The 21148-nt window shown below is 38.2% G+C and overlaps 1 protein-coding gene across 3 annotated transcripts in view; it reads right to left on the bottom strand.

The window, feature by feature from the left end:
- Positions 1-21148, bottom strand: part of XPOT (exportin for tRNA) — a 177562-nt gene that overhangs the window by 1524 nt on the left and 154890 nt on the right. For 2 of the 3 annotated variants that reach the window (XM_044915375.1, XM_021678685.1), the window contains 12 exons: positions 20666-20810; positions 20397-20516; positions 19939-20033; positions 19307-19376; positions 16707-16945; positions 15290-15575; positions 14161-14350; positions 9399-9515; positions 9107-9222; positions 8370-8417; positions 4666-4737; positions 1858-1914 (listed from right to left, as the gene is read on the bottom strand). In XM_044915375.1, coding sequence (XP_044771310.1) covers positions 1858-1914; positions 4666-4737; positions 8370-8417; positions 9107-9222; positions 9399-9515; positions 14161-14350; positions 15290-15575; positions 16707-16945; positions 19307-19376; positions 19939-20033; positions 20397-20516; positions 20666-20810 — 1555 coding nt within the window. The remainder of the gene's footprint in view (positions 1-1857; positions 1915-4665; positions 4738-8369; positions 8418-9106; positions 9223-9398; positions 9516-14160; positions 14351-15289; positions 15576-16706; positions 16946-19306; positions 19377-19938; positions 20034-20396; positions 20517-20665; positions 20811-21148) is intronic. The other variant, XM_021678687.1, reaches the window with a different exon arrangement.

Below are 21148 nucleotides of genomic sequence, written 5' to 3' on the forward strand. Positions count from 1 at the left end.
GGGAGAGGGAGAAGTAGGCTTCCCGCGGAGCAGGGAGCCCGATACGGGGCTTGATCCCAGGACCCTGGGATCATGACCTGAGCTGAAGGCAGTCGCTTAATGACTGAGCCACCCAGGCACCCCACATGAACTTATTTTTAGCCAACAATATAGGTTTATGAAAAGTATAAGGGGAATGAATTTCAGAGGACTGTTCAGGGTTTTCAAACAGCTCAGCTTGACTACAAGAGAAGGGATATCGGCATGAGAGAACCCAAATCCACACTAGTGTAGCAGCAGTGGAGACAGAGAGGAAGTTGAGAGTGAGGAGAAGAGGATCTGCAAGATCTAAGGATCAATCACATCTAAAAAGAGTAGGCACAAAAGAAGGAACTTCACTTTTCCCAACAAGAACAGTGCTATCCTGGACATAATGCTCACACTGAAAAAAAGTTGGGCTTGGAGGAAGACTTTTTATAAATGCAGGTGGATGAATTACTATGTTTGGAGCACAAGCCTGCTACACTGTACCTGAATCTGCTGTTACAGATACCTTTAATAGAGAGTTACAATTTTTGTGAGTCCTTTCACCCAGTTGGATCAGTTATTTAACAGACTGTTACCTCCACAGGCACTTTGCTTTTATAGGAAAATGGGAGTGGGGAGGGTTCCCAATGATAAACAGTAACTTCTAATATTCTTCTTACAAACTCCCGTTCAGTTTAAGCTGAACAAACTAGTACTCGGGAAAAAACTGACAAGGAAAGTTGTTATAGAAGCAATGTCAAAGAATAAAACACTTATTTCCTCAGCAAAGGCCCTGCCTTATGAATTTTATTGAATGCCTTGGACAAAAGAACCAGGTAGTCATTCATTAAGTCGCGTGCTACCAACATATTTAGCATAGTGTTTTGTCCTCAGATTTGTTGAATGAAGGTAATAGAAACAAAGAACAGTTCTTCATCTTGTCACACTGCAATTTTATTTCCAGAACACAAGCTCTTTATAAGCAAGAAAAGTAACTCATATGGTTATCTGTAGCAGTTAGCATAGTACCTGTTACATAAAAAACCATCATGGAGTAATGAATGACTAACTGCCTGGATAAGAGCAACACAGTTCTGCCTCACGGATTTAAATTGTAAATATGAATACCAAATAAACACTCGGTACTTCTTGTCAACTTTGAGGGGCGCCTGGGTGGCTCAGTCTTGGTTTCGGCTCAGGTCAGGGTCTCAGTGTTGTGAGATCAAGCCTGCATCAGGCTCCACACTCAATGTGGAGTTGGTGAAGATTCTTTCCCCTCCCCCTCTGCTCCTCCCCCATGTGCTTTCTTTCTCTTAAATAAATAAAATCTTTAAAAGAAAAAATTCACTCAATTTATGAATGTAAAAAGAGCCTTGACTGCCAAATCTGAGGATTCTTTCTGTCCGTTTTACAATTCAGAAGTTTCAAAAATAGGATATAACCAAGTAATTCATACTTGTTTTCATATTTTTAGCTCCTTTCTTTCAACGCAATATGGGCACATGTTCTTAAACATTACCTGTCTCAATCCTGTAGTTCCTATTTAATTATATCACAAATTGTAAAAGGAAACTGACTGGCATTTTCATAGTATGTTCAAGCATGTACACTGTGCTTACCTCACTTTTTATGATCTTTTCTAAGAACTCAGTTGAAAGGGGCTTTATAAAAAACTCTGAAGTACAACATCTAAAACTATAGATTTTTAGAAGCAGGTTTTAGAAGATATCCCCAAATAAGTAATAATTGGTAAGACTACAGTATGACATAGTATCCTGTAATATGTATTCTCTCTCTGCTCTAAAGTATTACCTAGTTGTACGAAGATATGTAAGTTTTCCAAATACCTACCTTTAAGTAATTTTTAAAAACTTTAGCATCAGGCTGCTGAAGCGCTTGACAAAACTCCTGAGGGGTCAAGACAGGAGGAGAGAAAGAGAATGAATCTAATTGTATTAAAGTCACTGTAATTCAAATCCACAGTTTTCTTTTTTGAATTGTATTTAAAAAAAAACAAACATATAACTGACCATCTTAACCACCATTTTTGTATGTACGGTGCCTTACCATTAACTATATGCATACTGTTGTGCAACAGAGAGATCTCTAGAACTTTTCATCTTGTAAAATTGAAACTATACCCATTGAACATCAATTCCCCCATTTCCCTTCCCCAACACCCCTGGCCACCACCCTTCTACTTTCTGTTCCTAAGGGTTGGACTATAGATACTTCATACAGGTGGAATTATGCAGTATTTCTCTTTTTGTGACTGGCTTATTTCACTTAGCATAATGTCCTCAAGGTTCATTCACGTTGTACATGTGACAGGATGTCCTTTAAGGCTGAATAATATCCCACTGTATGTATATACTACATCTTACTTATCCATTCATCTGTCAAAAGGCATTTAAGTTGCTTTAAATCTATAGTAGTAGTATGATAACTTATCAAAGTCACCTAGAATAGTTTCTCACCAAAAAAAGGTTCTATGGCATTTTCAAATGTAATACTTGTCAGATATAGGCTGCTTTCACTTTTGAGAACATGGCTCTCCTAAACAAGGTTGACTCATGCCTGAGAAGGGAGAATAGGACAAAAACTACATTGCTCTGACTGTTCTCACCTAATAAGAGTGGTAACTGAGCAGAGCTTGACCAAAAGAAAAAGAGGTTAAGTCTAACAGAATTCTGCAAAGTGTTGTCAGAAGGCATATGAAAAAGGGAAAACTGGGGATGCTTATTTTTTATAATCAAATTATTAGATAGAAATATAATTTTGCTTTACTTAGCAATCTGGCATATTTCTATTTTTGATGGGCATTAAGCTCATGTGAGTAATTAGTAACTTACTGCTTTCATTAAAACATTACTTACATAACAAATTAAAGCTGAGAAAATCCATTAATACCTTTAAAGATGGTATGTCATGAAATAAGAGATCATAAATTCATTAAAAATGAGTTTTATGATCACTCTTATGCAAGATCTATCCTAGTTTTCATCCAATTTTTTCAATGTCTTTCATAAAATAGCATTATAAAAACTTTTTAAAAACACTGTTGGTGAAGAACCAATTCTTAGAATCTGATGGAGAGATTTGTAATCAAAACTTTAAGGGGTGGGGCGCCTGGGTGGCTCAGTCGTTAAGCGTCTGCCTTCGGCTCAGGTCATGATCCCAGGGTCCTGGGATCAAGCCCTGCATCAGGCTCCCTGCTCGGCGGGAAGCCTGCCTCTCCCTCTCCCACTCCCCCTGCTTGTGTTCCTGCTCTCGCTATCTCTCTCTGTCAAATAAATGAATAAAATCTTTAAAAAAAAAAAAACAAAAAAACAAAACTTTAAGGGGTGCCTGGGTGGTTCAGTCGTTAAGCGTCTGCCTTAGGCTAGGTCATGATCCCAGGGTCCTGAGATTGAGCCCTCCATTGGGCTCCCCCTACTCGTGCTTGCTCTCTGTCAAATAAAATCTTAAAATAACAACAACAACAAAACATCTCTGATATCTCAATTAGATCTATGTGCTATTGGACAAGTCTGGATAACTACACGCCAAGAAAATCACTGAATGCCATTAAAAAAATTACTCTGCAATAGTGTAAAAATGTAACATCGCTTTCCAGATACTTCACAATATAGTTTCAGATTTAAAAATTAAGCATTGATAAGCTTGGCATATGTAAAATAAACTACCTAGCACCAATCTTCAGAGTAGGTTTGTGTGTTGTGGTGCCCTTTGGCAGTCTGGGGGAGCCTACTGGACTCCTTTTAGAATTTTTTTTTAAATCTATTATTATTGGGGCGCCTGGGTGGCTCAGTTGTTAAGCATCTGCCTTCGGCTCGGGTCATGGGCCCAGGGTCCTAGGATCGAGCCCCACATCAGGCTCCCTGCTCGGCGGAAAGCCTGCTTCTCCCTCTCCCACTTCCCCCGCTTGTGTTCACTCTCTCACTGTGTCTCTCTCTCTGTCAAATAAACAAATAAAATATTAAAAAAAAATCTACTGGGCGCCTGGGTGGCTCAGATGGTTAAGCATTTGCCTTCGGCTCATGTCATGATCCCAGGACCCTGAGATCAGGACCAGAACTGAAGGCAGACGCCCAACTGACTGAGCCACCCAGGCACCCCCATTTTTTAAAATTTATAATACATGGGATTACAAAGAAAACTAATTATAATGGCTTATGGTTATCAAAAAGTATTTTTGATATGTACTAGAATAGTAAGACTTACTGACTCAGATAACAAGGTCTGGTGGTGTATCTTAAGAACTCACAATTTCAGTATCTTGAAGTATAAACAGTATTGTGAGATCCCTGGAACAACTAATGTGACACAAAAAAATCTGTGATTTCTACTGGTGACAAAGTCACAGGCAATGCGAATGCTACTGTGCTTTGTGATTTGTCACCTACACAATGGTAGGAAATTAAGCTTTTGGTTAAAGGTTAGTGAAAATAAAAATATAATTTTCTCCCATTCAATTTCATATACCCCTGAAGTCTGAACTCTGTGATCCTGTATATAGTAAAACATCAAGTTGAATGCAGTTTAACTTTTTCTTTTCTTTTTTTCAGTTTAACTTTGTTGAATCAAAATTTAGATTGAACTACATAGTCCTATTTCTTTAATTAAATTAAGAGAAATATCTGCTCTGACAGCTCTTACCTGAATTATTTCTGGAGCTACTTGCAAGGAAGGCAGGTATTCTTGTTGAAGATACTGAACACATTCTGGGCCCTGAAAATCAAAAGATAATTATAACTGAATTATTTTCTTGATATTAATAATGCATAAAAAGAAATTAGAATGACACATGTATACATCAAACACAATATGGTATTGTGATTAAGAATTAGTCTGGAGGGGCACCTGGGTGGCTCAGTCGTAAAGTGTCTGCCTTCGGCTCAGGTCATGACCCCAGGGTCCTGGGATCGAGCCCTGTATTGGGCTCCCTGCTCGGCGGGAGCCCTGCTTCTCCCTCTCCCTGCCGCTCTCCCTGCTTGTGTTCCCTCTCTCGCTGTGTCTGTGTCAAATAAATAAATAAAATCTTAAAAAAAAAGAATATAGTCTGGAGCCAGACTGCTTTGGTTTGAGGCCTGGCTCTGGTAAATTTCTGGTAACTTGAGCAGGTTACTTAATCTCTCTGAGCCTGAGTTTCCCCACCTGAAAAATGGGAGTTACTGTGAGGAGTGGATGAGTTAAGAAATATAAAGCTTTTAGAATAGTGTTTAGCATTCATTACATGTTAACATTACTTAGCATTATATAGTGAAGATTAAACAAATATTCTTCTAAATCAGGGAAGTAACAAAGCCAGAGTCTTCCAAGCACTGAAAGAAGACAGCAAACAGAGGTGCTCTTGTTCAATCTACCCCTGGGTAGATTATATGGTGTCTGCAGGTACATGAGGGGAAGCCTTTGGGCAAGTATAGGGTAGTAACCATCCTGAGAAACTAAAACACAAGCAAGAAATAACAAAATGATATGTTAAGAGATAATAGCAATAAAAGTACACCTCCCTTTTTCCTGTTTGACCATCATAGAACAGGAATTCAGCAGCCAAATGAGGAAACCACTGAGAAAGATAGGGTGATTTGCCCAGTGTGCTGTTGATTTCATCTGTACTGAAAAGCAGGTCATCTGATTTCTAAAACCATTGCTCTTGTCTGCCATCTTTTAGCACTTCTAGATGCTAAAAATTACAATAGTGTTCTGTTTTTGTTTCTTTTTTTAGTAAACTTCGTGAGGGAAGGCAGATGTATTCTACAAACTAATCCCAAACCCCTGCCCCTTCTCAGAAGCTGTAAAGGAACTTAGGATACAATTTGAAAATGGTTTTCTTATAACAATGTGTTTGAGAGAGTGGCCTGAAGCAAATGTAATAAATCCAGTACTTCTCTCTCTCACTCACACACACACCGCCCCCCCCTCACTTTCAAACCTGAGTCTGATTTAAAGATTTTAATATGTTGATGACTCCAACCCTGGTCCAACTGAAAGTAACAGTTATCAAAATGAAATCATCATCATAAAAAAAAAAAAATATATCAATCCATCTCTCCTCAATGCACTTTTCCCTGCCTTAACACTTGAATTTCCTGTTTAATAATACTCCTGAATCAAAGAATTCATGTTTCTCCTTCCACCCTGGTCCCTGCCCCTCTAACCCAATGGGCCTATGGCATAATTTAATGCCCTCTCAAAGGAAAGCTATTCCTAATTCAGAAGAGCTAACAATGCACTGTTTGTGAAAGCTTCTCAGATCTGTTCTACATTCCTTCTCACATTTTGGGGGTTTTTTGGTTTTGTTTTGTTTTTGCTGCATTTCACTGCGAAATGTAAGTTATTTATTTAAAGTATAGTTGATTTCTTACCTTTTCTCTTTTTTTTTTTTTTTAAGTAAGCCCTATGCCCAACGTGGGGCTTGAACTCACGACCCCAATATCAAGAGTTGCATGCTCTCCCAACTAAGCCAGCCAGGCGGCCCCCTCCTTGACTTTCTAGCATCCTCTCTTATGAGTCTTTTCTCTTATCATTCGTACCTCTTGGTTCTACTTCTAGCTTTCTCTTGACTCTTGCTTTACCCAGGGTTTTTTCTATTCTGGTCTTAGAAAGTCTCATTCATTCCTACCACTTCACCTTGACTACACACTGTGGACTCCAAAATCAGTATTTAGTTCTAATTGCTTCAGACCCATATTCCAAACTGCTCTCTGAATATGCTTCCAAGTTATACTAAATTATAACCCTAGTGCCCACTGACTTCCCAACTTTTCATATATAACACAAAGCTGCTTACTACCTAATCCTATTCTACTTTTTAGCTATTACTTCTACCTCCCTACTTCAGCTAAACAGGATAATTCTATTATTTTCTATCAAATCCACAAGGCAACATCTGCTCTATCTTCATATACCTGCTTAACTTTGCCCAGAATGACAGCTCCTCTTGTCAGTCCAATGAGTCTACATGTGTCCTAAGGCCTATCAAAAACCAAAACCAAAACCACTTCTTTCCTATGGCTTTCTTAGATTGCCAACATAAGCAAAATTGCTGGCTCATCTTTAGTCTCACAATATTACATTTAATATAGATATACTAATTTAACGTATCTCTATTCAAGTACTTAACACACTGAGTTATTTACACATTGTGTCCCGATTCTAAGTCCTAAAAATATTGGGGGACTAGCAGCTCCCTCGCTGCCATCTATTGAAAGTCAGCCCTCGACACAAGCGTTTGTAAAAAAATAAAAATAAAAAAAACAATATTGGGGGACTTTTAAACTTAATTCATCTTTATACAGCTCCCCTGCTGCCCTCCCCTCCCCCCCCAGTCCCCACATACTCTTCACCCTGGCATAGTAGGCATAAAACCCTTCAAATCTGTATCAGAATCAAAACTCAAGTTCAGGGCGCCTGGGTGGCTCAGTCGGTTAAGCGACTGCCTTCGGCTCAGGTCATGATCCTGGAGTCCCTGGATCGAGTCCCGCATCAGGCTCCCTGCTCAGCGGGGGGTCTGCTTCTCCCTCTGACCCTCCCCCCTCTCATGTGCTCTCTCTCATTCTCTCTCTCTGAAATAAATAAATAAAAATCTTAAAAAAAAAAAAAAAACTCAAGTTCAAATGAGGGAGTGGACTGCATGGAGACTGGTGAATACTTTTTTGGGGGGTGGGGCAAGCTGCTCTGTGGGAATGCGAATCCTTTGTTGGCATCCTGGCTTTGAAAAAAGCTGGAGATAGGAATTTTTCTTTTTTAAAAAAAGTACCTGATTTTTATTTTTAAAATTTTATTATTTTTTTAAGTAGGCTCCATGCCCAACATGGGGCTCAAACTCACAATCCTGAAATCAAGAGCTGCACGCTCACTGACTGAGCCAGCCCGGCGCCCCAGTACCTGATTTTTAAATGTTTACAATCAAATTCATGTTACTAAAAAATACTGTACAAGATAAACAACTCACCAGCTGGATTCAGCCCAGAATCACTTACAATTTTGCAAATGATTAGATTGACAAGGAGAACAAAACATTCTAAAGTAGCAAAGCACTCTAACCATTTATAATATTAAGAATTTGGGGAAATCTGGCTGTGAAGAGCCAAATGAGTCATGAAATGTGGATCTTTTTTAGAATTTTTTGCATTCTTTGTCAAACCAAAATGAACATACATTTTAAACTTCTTGTTACCCAAAACAGAAAGGACAGTAATAGATACCGCTTTCATTCAACCCCTTCCTCACATCCAAAAAAGACAGGACTAAATCAACTTTTACAAAAGATACAGCAACGAGACAAGTCAAACACAATTAAAACCATAACAAATCTGCATTTACGACGAAAACGAAGGGGCACAGAGTGCAAGGCTTACCCGTTTGAGATGAATTGTTTTCAATGTCACCGCACACTCAGATAAAGCCTATGAAAAACAAGTGTGAGATTTTTAATACACTCAATTTTTGGTTACCGATCCCACTTGTCTCTTTATTTCCCTGGCCACTGCTCATTAACAATTACTCCCAAACAAAGGACAGAGGAAGGAAAGGGACAAGCATATGGAATAAGTGGGTTGGATAGAAAAAGGAAAAAATACAAAAATGCTGTCTTAATGCAGTATATCAAATCATAAAATCTAGTTTTTACTAGGTTTTGGGTAAAGGAGTAAAGGGCACTGCTTGACATTAGTATTCTGAAAAAATGAGATTTAGGGAAACTATCATCTAAGCAAAAAAAAGTTACTCTTAATGGTTAAGAAAAAACCATTAAGCGCAAAGTTTAGAATGAAAGTAGTAGAAAATTAGTAACTCAATCAAGTTTTAATGAGTGCTTGTATCATGTACCCTTTCATGGTCCTAGAAAAAGAGGAGTTGGAGGCTGTTAAAGTTGAAGGAGTTGGATTTTATATTTTAAACTTTAGTATCAGGATTCAGTAAGAATCTACAAAAGGTCCAGAAGATATATCAACCTTTTAAAAATGAATCCTAATTTGAAATTAATTTTAAAAAAATAATGGCAATGAGACTAATATAGTCAACCTGGCATTAAAGAAATTGTGAGTTAGAATACACAAGATGGACACAAGGCAAACAAAGATTCCTAGGTGCTTACCAACACTGTTTGTGCATCTGCCAGGTCAAAGGTTTGTTTTAAAGGTGCTAGGAAACATGCAGGGACAATGTGCTTATAAACAAAATCAGCAAATCCCACTGGTCCATCTTTACCTCCTGTCAAGAGAATTCAAATTTTCATCTTGTATAAAAAGAAAGTCAATTAGTTATCACTGGAGAAAGTTAACTCCCAGCTCCTAAGTTAGAGCTAGGGTTCCATCTCTACGGGTCTTAGGAAACAAGTTGTGGAATGAAGTTTTTTGTTTTTATTTATTTATTTTTAATCCTCTTACCCCAGAGTTCTACCAACTTGGAGAGGATGATAAAACATGTCTTCTGTGCAATTGGATCTGGATATTCAACTGCTCCTTGGATAACAGTAACCAGCACTCGTTCTACATTCTCTGCACCTGAAGAGAAATAAAAACTTGATTTAATTTTTTTTATTTTTATTTTTTTTTGAAAGATTTTATTTATTTACCACAGAGAGAAACACAGCGAGAGAGGGAACATAAGCAGGGGGAGAGGGAGAGGGAGAAGCAGGCTTCCCGCTGAGCAGGGAGCCCGATGCGGGGCTCGATCCCAGGACCCTGGGATTATGACCTGAACCGAAGGCAGACGCTTAATGACTGAGCCACCCAGGCGCCCCAAAACTTGATTTAATTTTAAAGATTTATTTATTTTAGAGAGAGAGAGAGAGAGCATGAGTGGGGGGAGGGGGAATCTTCCAGTAGACTCCCCACTGAACAGGGAACCTGACGTGGGGCTCCATCTCACAATCTGGAGATCATGACCTGAGCCGAAACCAAGAGTCCGACACTTAATGGACTGAGACACTCAGGTGCCCTAAGCTTAATTTTAAAAAGAACTAGAAAGGCAACCTGAAGCACTCACTTCATTGTTTCTTTTCCTTTTTTTTTTTTTAAGTTTTTATTTTTTATTTTTATTTATTTATTTATTTTTTTAAAGATTTTATTTATTTATGAGAGAGAGAATGAGATAGAGAGAGAGAGAGCATGAGACGGGGGAGGGTCAGAGGGAGAAGCAGACTCCCTGCCGAGCAGGGAGCCTGATGCGGGACTCGATCCCGGGACTCCAGGATCATGACCTGAGCCGAAGGCAGTTGCTTAACCAACTGAGCCACCCAGGCGCCCCCTTTTTTAAGTTTTTATTTATTTATTTGAGAGAGAGAGTGAGAGAGAGAAAGAGCACAAGAGGGAGGAGCGGGAGAGGGAGAAGCAGACTCCCTGCTGAGCAGGTAGCCCGATGCGGGACTTGATCCCGGGACTCCAGGATGATGACCTGAACCGAAGGCAGTCGCTTAACCAACTGAGCCACCCAGGCGCCCTCTTTTCCTTTTTTTAAAAGATTTTATTTATTTATTGGAGAGAGAGAGAGAGAGAGAAATGGAACACGGGGAGGGGCAGAGGCAGAAGCAGACTCCCCTCCGAGCAAGGAGTCTGACATGGGGCTTGATGCTGGGACTCCAGGATCATAAACACTTAACTGACTGAGCCATCCAGGCACGCCTCATTGTTTCTTTTAATTTTTATTTTTGGGTAATTCACTTTTATTTTTATTTATTTTTTTTAAGTTATGATTGTTTTAATTTAAATCTTAGGTAGTTAACATACAGTGCAATATTGGTTTCTGGCATATAATTCAGTGATTCATCACTTACATACAACACCCAGTGCTCTTCATAACTAAGTGCCCTCCTTAATACCCATCACCCATCTAGCCCATCCCCCACCCACCTCCCTCCATCAACCTTGTTTATCTACCGTTGAGTCTTTTATAGCTTCTTTTGCTCTCTCCTTTTTAACCCATTCCCATATGTTCATGTTTTTGAAATTCCACATGAGTGAGATCATATAGTATTTGTCTTTCTCTGACTTATTTCACTTAGAATACACTCTAAGAATACACTCTAGCTCCATCCATGTCATTGTAAACGGCAAGATTTCATTCTTTTTGATGGTAAACTAACATTCCATTGTGTATATATATACCACATCTTCTTTATCCATACATCAGTCATTTGGGCTCTCTCCATAGTTTGGCTACTGTTGATAACGCTGCTATAAATATCCAGGTGCATGGATCCCTTCGAATCTGCATTTTTGTATCCATCGGGTAAATACCTAGTACCGCAATTGCTAGATCATAGGGTAGCTCCATTTTTAACTTGTTGAGGAACCTTCATACTGTTCTCCAGAATTGCTGCACCAGTTTGCATTCCCACTAATAGTGCAAGAGGGTCCCCCTTTCTCCACATCCTTGCCAACACCTGTTGTTTCTTGTGTTAATTTTAGCCATCCTGACAGGTGTGAGATGGTTATCTCATCTGGTTTTGATTTGCATTTCCCTGATGATGACTGATGTTGGGCATCTTTTCATGTGTCTGTGAGCCATCTGGATGTCATTTTTAGAAAAGTGTCTCATCATGTCTTCTGCCCATTTCTTAATTGGGTTATGTGTTCTTTGGGTGTTGAGTTTGTTAAGTTCTTTATAGATTTTGGATACTAGCCTTTATCTGATAAGACATTTACAAATATCTTCTCCCATTCTGTCGATTGTCTTTTGGTTTTGTCGACTATTTCCTTGGCTGTGCAGAAGCTTTTTATCTTGATGACGTCCCAATAGTTCATTCTTGCTTTTGTTTCCTTACCTGTGGTGATGTGTTAGTAAGGAGTGGCTATGGCTGAGGTCAAAGAGGTTTCTGCCTTTGTTCTCCTCGAGGATTTTGATTGTTTCCCGTCTCACATTTGGGTCTTTCATCCATTTTGAATTTATTTTTGTGTATGATGTAAGAAAGTGGTCCAGTTTCATTCTTCTGCATGTGGCTGTCTAGTTTTCCCAACACCATTTGTTGGAGAGACTGTCTTTTTTCCATTGGCTATTCTTTCCTGCTTTGTCGAAGATCGGTTGACCACATAGTTGTGGGCCCATTTCTGGGTTTTCTATTCCGTTCCATTGATCTATGTGTGTTTTTATGCCAGTACTATACTATCTTCATGACTGCAGCTTTGTAATATAACTTAAAATCCCGAACTGTGATGCCTCCATCCAGGTTTTTCTTTTTCAGAATTGCTTTGGCTATTCAGGGCTATTCAGTGGTTCCATATAAATTTTAGTATTGTTTTTTCTAACTCTGTGAAAGATGCTGGGGTATTTTGATGGGGATTGCATTAAATATCTAGATTGCTTTGGGCAATATAGACATTTTAACAATGTTTGTTCTTCCAATCCACGAGCATGGAATGCTTTTCCATTTCTTTGTGTCCTCCTCAATTTCTTTTATAAGTGTTTTATAGTTTTCGGAGTATAGATTTTTTACTTCTTTAGATTTGTTCCTAGGTATCTTATTGTTTTTGATGCAATTGCAAATGGGACTGATTCCTTGATTTCTTTTTCTGCTGCTTTGTTATTGGCATATAGAAATGCAACAGATTTCTACACATTGATTTTATATCCTGTGACTTCGCTGAATGAATTCCTATATGAGTTCTAGCCATTTTCTGGTGGAGTCTTTCAGGTTTTCTACATAGAGTATCATGTTGTCTGCAAATAGTGAAAGTTTGACTTCTACCTTGCCATTCTGGATGCCTTTTATTTTTGTGTCGTCTGATTGCTGAGGCTAAGACTTCCACTACTATGTTAAATAGTAATGGTGAGAGTGGATATCCCTGTCTTGTTCCTGACCGTAGGGGAAAGGCTCTGTTTTTCACCATCGAGGATGCTATTAGCTGTGGATCTTTCGTATATGGCCTTTATGATGTTGAGGTATGTTACCTTTATCCCTACTTTGTTGAGGATTTTTTCTTTTTTTAAGATTTTATTTATTCATTTGAGATTGAGAACACAAGCAGGGGGAGAGGCAGAAGGAGAAGCAGACTCCCCGCTGAGCTGGGAGCCCGACATGGGGCTCGATCCCAGGACATGCAGATCATGACCCCAGCAGAAAGCAGAAGCTCAAACATCTGAGCCACCCAGGTGCCCACTGTTGAGGATTTTTATCAGGAAAAGATGCTATATTTTGTCAAATGCTTTCTCTGCGTCTATTGACAGGATCATATAGTTCTTATCCTTTCTTTTATTAATATCGTGTATCACACTGATTGACTGTATTACAAATACTGAACCACCCCTGAAACCCAGGAATAAATCCTATTTGAATGTGGTGACTAACTCTTTTAATGTACTATTGAATTTGATTTGCTAGGATTTTATTGAGAACTTCTGCATCCATGTTCATCAGGGACATTGACCTATAATTCTCCTTTTTAGTGGGGTCTTTGGTTTTGGAATCAAGGTAATGCTGGCTTTGTAGAATGTGAAGTTCTCACTCCATGTAGTGTAACAAGACAAAAGCATTTATGGAATTGGTAAGATCCCTCAATTTTTTTTTCTTCTTCATTTTTTTTTTTTTTAGATTTTATTTACTTATTTGACAGAGAGGGAGAGCACAGAGGGAGAGTGAGAGGGAGAAGCAGACTCCCTGCTGAGCAGAGAGGCCGACACGGGACTTGATCCCAGGACCCCGGGATCATGACCTGAGCCAAAGGCAGACGCCTAACTGACTGAGCTACCCAGGCATCCCAGATCCCTCAATTTTTATTAACTTGGCTCCTAAATTTTAAGCATAAAACACTGAAAAGTAACTAGTCCCATGTTATTTTGCCCTCTGGATTTCTTGTATAGCAAAATTCTCTATGTTGATCGATACAGTCCCATTTATTTTTAATTTCAAAATAGCAAACTGGCCAGTAAGACTCATCTGTCAGGTCAATTCTGGCAAGCTGCCACCATGCTATTTATACTACTGAGGAATCAATTAAAGAATACTGCCCTAGGAAAAAGGGAACTGAATACAAATTAATTTTAAGGTAGATCCTCTACATGAAATTGATTCCCACCTTGATGATAACGAACTGTCACCCCAGAGGCAAACATACAACCACTTTAAAAGTTTGGTATTTACTTCAACTAGCTCTTGCTCATACTGACATACAACGGCTACAAGGCCTGAAGCAGATAATCTCAGCGTCCCACCTTGATTTGCTATGACTTCACTCATTCCACTGCCTGTGACAGTTTGCAGGAAAGCAAAGTAACTCCTTCGTAACATTTGCTTCTCTAAAGCAGCAGACTGGTCATTTTCTTCTGCTGGTCGGAGCAATACCTCAAAAATTGCATGAAGTAGAGGCATGAACATTTGCTGTAAAAATGGAGATACCTGTATCTGAAGATAAAAAACAAAAATTATTTCAGAAATGTGAAAGATAAATATTAATATGAAGCTTAGAAAACCACATTTTACATAAAGCCTTTATCCAGTGTTTCCAGTTAGGATATATATTTGCATAATCCTGTTGGCAAATACCAGTATTAGGACAAAAATCTGTTATTACGCATATACATTATTGAAATCTTCAAAATTGTTAAGTTCAACTCATTTCTTACAGTTCAAGATTCAGGTTAAAATAATAGGGATTCAGATGTATTTCACAATTGAATATCACCATAGAATATTTTTAAATTTAAATTATCAAAAAATGAATTCTATTGCTAAATTACAAGTAGAATTTATATGATTGGGCTCTCAAGACTTTTTGTGCCTCGATTCAAATTGCTTAATTTCTCGGTCTCAATTTCTTCGTCTATAAAATACAACAGTTCTTGCTAGGGCTGTTAGGAGGATCAAATGAATTAATGTACAAAAAAAGGCTTTAAAATGGATTTTGAACAGAAAGCACTATGCGTTAGCCATTTTTATCAGCCAGCTTATACTTGGTTTACATTTCCTTGTACAATAAAACTGACTTTAATACAATGAATGAATTTCAAACTCCTGTTTGGGCACCCAAGTTACAAGTTTTTATTTACCTCAAGATATTTTAGTCCTCGATGCTACTTTCATTTGCTTTTCTAAAAGAGCAGACTATTTTCTTCTGCACAGGGCAGATAAGGTTTGTTTTGATTAAAACAACCATTCAACATGGCCTATGTGTCAGGCAGTGTGCTAGACACTGGAGAGGACAACAATATCTATACTCCATGCCCTCAAGTGACTTAGGTTAAAAAAAAAACAAACCCAAGGGCAAATGCCAAAATGTATCTAAAGATCAATAGATCTAATTTGTCAGTCAGGAGATTCTCTGAGCCCATAGGTCTGTGGTACCTTAAATTTGGCTGTAATCTGGTTGATAAGAGGAATGAACTCCTGGAGGTCTTTTCCTTCACAATCTTTGAGCATGTGTTCTGAGGCAGACGGGATGAATGGAAGAACTTCTTCCTCTAGGCAAATAATCATGCGATGAAGGAAAGTACGAACTCCACTTCTGAGAATATCCTTTTGCAAGGGACAACTGAGGGCTGGCAAGAATGTCTGTAAACAATCCAGATAAACTTCGGAACAGCCACACTGTTTCACAGTCTGCTTGTTGCTGAAAGCTTTGCTGGTTCGGCTACACAAGCAAAATCAGGCAACTAGTTTTAACTTTAGGCTTTAATAAAAGTTTTATGGAGTAATGAAAAATAATGCATAACCAATTACACAATCGACAAAACTAAGGAGCCAATTATTTAGTTTCTATGACATGACTGCTTCCATCTTTCGCTAATATGGTTATTTATATACTATTGCTTCCAGGTGCCATTCCAGAAAGGGTTCAAATTAAATGAGTGAGAGGTAATTAATATAAGCCTTCTAATGAGAACCCACCTAAATGTTTTACTAAAATCCTACTGATGAAGTATGCAGAAAAGAGAAAAAAAAACCCACTGCTACGACTGGGCTGTACTAGACAATCTGCAAACTACGGATTTAAATTTAGAAAAAATCCTTAGAATCAAGTTATTTATACGACCTAACATTAGCTTTTGCACTGAAGTATTCTATACAGCAATTTCTTTGTGCAGCTTATTAGCAATTACTACAACTTCCATACTGTTATTGTTTGCCAATAAAATGTATGGGCAGAGAGAAAGAAAAGACAGCTTGGGTAGTCTTCAGGACACAATGAGAGAGCTAAAAAGAAGCCTCAAGACTTTATCAGTACCAAGACTGAGCAAAGATGTCCCAATATATCACTGTTTATATAAACTCTCAAGCTAGGGATGCCTGAGTGGCTCAGTCGGTTAAGCATCTGCCTTCGGCTCAGGTCATGATCCCAGGGTCCTGGGATTGAGCCCGTCAGGCTCCTTGCTCAGCGGGGAGCCTGCTTCTCCCTCTGCCTGCCGCTCCCCCTGCTTGTGCTCTCTTTCTCTGACAAATAAATACAATCTTTTGAAAAACAAAAACAAAAAACTTTTCAGCTAATCCCCCTAAATACATGATCAATTTATACTAAAGAAGTCAGAAGAGTTAAGGATTTAGACAGTTGTCAAACCAGAAATGCAGAATATTATGTGATCTATTCCCTTCTTCAGCCAAATCTTCTAATTCACTGGATTTAGAGAAGAAAGGTTTAGATAATTCTCTCGACAATTCAGTTTTCAAAACATGGATGTGTGTGTGTAATTCTAAAAGATCCAAGTAAATGGTTCTGTGTGTGCACAGACACTCAATTTACAATTGTAATTATAATCACACTCACCTGGCAAATCCAACAGCATGGTTCAGACAGTCTGCTAGTGATGCCTGTCTTTCTTCATCTTGTGCTAGCATCAATTTTTCTAACAGAATTTTAAACTTCTCCATTAGTGGGGTCAAAAGATTTCTCATTAAGGCTTGTTTCCGTTCAGCTGGATATTCACTATTAACAATCAGCACTCCGGCTGTCTCATAAATAAACAGCTGATCATCACTGCTCAACAAAGACTGGTAACCATTCTCCTAGAAAGAAATTTAGTCCTATTGGTGTTTATCATTGTTCCTTCAGTTCCTCTCATTTAAGCACAGTAAGTCCAATAGGAATAGGAGATATAATCACATCAACGCATTATTAAAAAGTAGATCAAGTACTTATAAAAAACAAATTTTCTCCTAGGACCATATAATGGAAAGAAAACTGAATTCGAGGTCAAAAGGTCATGGGTCTAATTCTACCCTTGATAAAACTTTGCAAATTATCATAGAAAATTTTAGTTAGCCTTCTAACTTGTTCTCACTCTTGTTTTTTAAAGATTTTATTTATTTGAGAGAATGAGAGATAGAGAGCATGAGAAGGGAGAGGGTCAGAGGGAGAAGCAGACTCCCCACCTCGCAGGAAGCCCAATGTGGGACTCGATCCTGGGACTCTAGGATCATGACCTGAGCCGAAGGCAGTCGCTCAACCAACTGAGCCACCTAGGCGCCCCTAACTTGTTCTCTTTTGTAAAAATCTTATTTGTACAAACTGTTACGAGAATAAAAATGAGATGTACAAAGGTGCTTTGAGGGGCGCCTGGGTGGCTCAGTAGGTTAAGCGTCTGCATTCGGCTCACGTCATGATCCCAGAGTCCTGGGATCAAGTCCCACATCAGGCTGCTTGCTTAGTGGGCAGCCTGCTTCTGCCTGCCACTCCCCCTGCTCATGCTCTCTTCTGTCTCAAATGAATAAAATCTTAAAAAAAAATCTAGACTTACAACATAAATTATGTGGTGATTTTATATAATGAAAACCTCATCTAGGGGCACCTGGGTGGCTCAGTCAGTTGAGCATCTGACTCTTGATTTAGACTCTGGTCATAATCTCAGGGTTGTGGGATCGAGCCCCGCAACAGGATCTGCGCTTGGCAGGGAGTCTGCTTGAGATGCTCTTCCTCCTCCAACTCACACTCTCTAAGATAAATAAATCTTTAAAAAAAAAAATCCTCATCTATTAAAAGAAGCATGTCCCTATATAAAAGTAGCTAAAGCATTTCAGTACCACTAAGACTAATTACTCCTGTAGCAGTTGAGAACACAAAGATAAAGTAGCTATATAAGGAACTTAAAAAATGGATACTCAAAACCCTATTAAGCAGACAACATCTGGTAAAAGCAATTTGAACAAAACCTTTTTTTATACTAAAAAGAGATTATGGGTATAGTACAAGCCCTTGTTTATATGAATGGTATAAAAAACATGAAAAACTTCTAATATTGATAGGATAATATGGCTAAATAGTACTTTTCCTTTTTAAGTAGGCTCCATACCAGCGTGGAGCCCAACACCGGGCTTGAACTCACAACGCTGTGATCAAGACCTGAGCTGAGATCAAGAGTCAGATGCTTAATGGACTGAGCCACCCAGGTGCATGAGGACTTTCTGAATGCCTAAGTCTTATAGGTCAGTGTGAACTGCCAGGGAAAATTGGCATTAATCAGATGAAATACTTTAATATATAGGTTTTTGTAATATGCAAAAATAATTTAACCATATAATTCATTAGTAATCTTTCATGCAGTGAAATTATGTAACCACTATACTCTAAATACTAATATTTACTTAAAAGAATAAAAGTATTTTTATGTTTAACATTTCTCAAGTGGCTGCTCTAGTAGCAATTCTAACAAAATGAAAAAAATGAGTCAATGTCAGTATACAAAAACATGTAGAAGTTAAAACATAGTTACAAAGTATCTCAACTTAAATATTTCTTGTGAAATGAATACCAAAATATCAACTAGCATTTAACCTTTACCCAAAGCCTTAAATTACCCCCCCAAAAGTCAATCTAATGGTAACAGTCACTTCGAATGGCTAATATGATCTTATACTAAACAGGAAATAGTTTAGAAATTGAATTTTTCCTTCTCCATAAACTACTTCAGCATTTAACAGAGAGAGCAGACCATATCTCACTCTGCCAAATTTATCAGTCAACTCTTTTCCATTTTTAATTTTTTTTAAGATTTATTTATTTATTTGGGGGGGGGAACAGAGGGAGAGGGAGAGAGAAACTCAAGCAAACTCTGCACTGAGTGAAGAGCCCGATGGGGGGCTCGATTCCACAAACCTGAGATTATGACCCAAGCAGAAAAACACTTAACTGACTGTGCCACCCAGGCGCCCCTCCATTTTTATTAATTCTATTACTATGCTTTGTTTGCTAATCGCAACAGAATTTTGGTAAACAGAACTAACTAATCCTTGTATAAAATCCCTCATCCCTGCCACCAGCATCCACCATTAAGAAAACTGCCCACAAGGCATTAGCATTAAAGGCTAAAGGCATGTGTGGCATCAATGATACTTGGGGAAAATCTGTAATTTGGAAAGATAGATACTTACAGGTGGAGAAAGCTCTAGTAAATCTTGTATTCTATTCAGAATATCCTCAATAAAAGGATTCATTTGTTTACTGAATAAAGGCAAAAAAGGAAAATCACAATTATGTAAACCACTGTGCTCAAAATACCAAATTCCCTTTTAAAAAGGATGGAACTAAAAAAAAAGGTTCAATTCTAACCTAGTCGGATGTAATCATTAAGACAAGCTAGGATTTTAAAAAATTACAACCTTATATACCTAAGAACAAGTAGTTTTCATGCCAAGAAAATGGTACTAGTAAAAACAATACAAAACAGAAAGGTCAAAAAATTTATTTCCAAGAAATATATTCTTTAGAATTTCAAAGAAGCCATAGAGTAATCCACAGCAATAAAACTGTTAGTTAAATAATTAATGTCATTAGTGATGACAGGTATTACATATAAAAGTATGCAAACAAATCATTTTGCAGTGATGAACCTGGCTAATGAACAGTAAAAGAAGTCATAACATGATACCTAAAAAGAAAACCTAATAAAAAGCCTTAGAACAAAACCCAAATCTACCACAGGCTTTTAGAAAATAATTTATAGGTCTCATTTAACAATCTTAAAAACAAAAAGTAAACAGAACAGTTGACATTTAGTACTTACTTCAGAGATTTGACAAATCTGGAAAACAGGTAAGCAGTTCTGCTCCGTACTTTTGCACTAGAATGCCGCAGACCTCTATGATCTAAGAAAGCCATCTAAAGAAACAGAGTCACTCACTATTTCTGCACTTACTTAAAATTTTTATTGGTATTGTCACAATGTATTTTTGTTCACATCAAATTTTACTTCTTAGCTCCTGAATGGCAGGAGCCAGGTATATAAAATAAGTAATCCTTAAGGACACCAACAGGCCCCTGAGGACTTGTTTTAGATGACTGATTAAGCCAGAAACTGTCCATTTTAAAAAATAGAGGAGGGGTTGGTTTCAGTATATTCAAGAGTTTCTGAGAGCTTCTGGCTCTGGGAAAAGTTATAAAGACAGAATCCTATCTGCTCATTAGCTGAAATACATGGAAATCCACCCCCCCACCAGAAACGGAGAATAAATGGATACTTACTAGTACACATGGAATGTGTTGAGGTTCAACTGTGAAAAATTTTTCATATCTAACAACAGTTTCAAAGAACTCCAATGTCACAGATGTATGCTGATAGGAACTAACTCCTGATGTTACCAACTGGGCAGGAAAAAGTTAAGAAATCTGTCCTTATTCATTGTAACATCAAAATGCCCCAGTATTAACAGATGCTAAATTAAGGAACTCCCACTAGCTTATAGTGAAAACAGAAAATTATGTTCAAAATAAATTATCTGTAGTATACTTACAGTTCGCATCATATCCTGCAAAGCACTAGCTTTTGAAACATCACCTGAGAAGTGAGCACCATGAGATACTGGAAGAGCTTCTGCCAACATATACAGCAATCTTATTGCTACCTCAACTTCCATAAAACGTGTAGTCTGCCAATTCCTACCAAAAGAGAATATATATGTGAGATCTGAATATAAACATTTCATATAACACCAACAAAAGTCTCTTTAATTATTAAGTCATAGCAATTATTGGGGCTCCTGGGTGGCTCAGTTGTTAAGCGTCTGCCCTCGGCTCAGGTCATGGTCCCAGGGTCCTGGGATTTAGCCCCGCATTGGCCTCCCTGCTCGGCGGGAAGCCTGCTTCTCCCTCTCCCACTCCCCCTGCTTGTGTTCCCTCTCTCACTGTGTCTCTCTCTGTCAAATAAATAAAATCTTTAAAAAAAAAAAGTCATAGCAATTATTAATTTTTTTAGTGAATTCTTTTTTTTTTTTTAA

This window comes from Neomonachus schauinslandi, chromosome 5 (assembly GCF_002201575.2).
Source record: "Neomonachus schauinslandi chromosome 5, ASM220157v2, whole genome shotgun sequence".
NCBI classification, from domain to species: domain Eukaryota; kingdom Metazoa; phylum Chordata; class Mammalia; order Carnivora; family Phocidae; genus Neomonachus; species Neomonachus schauinslandi.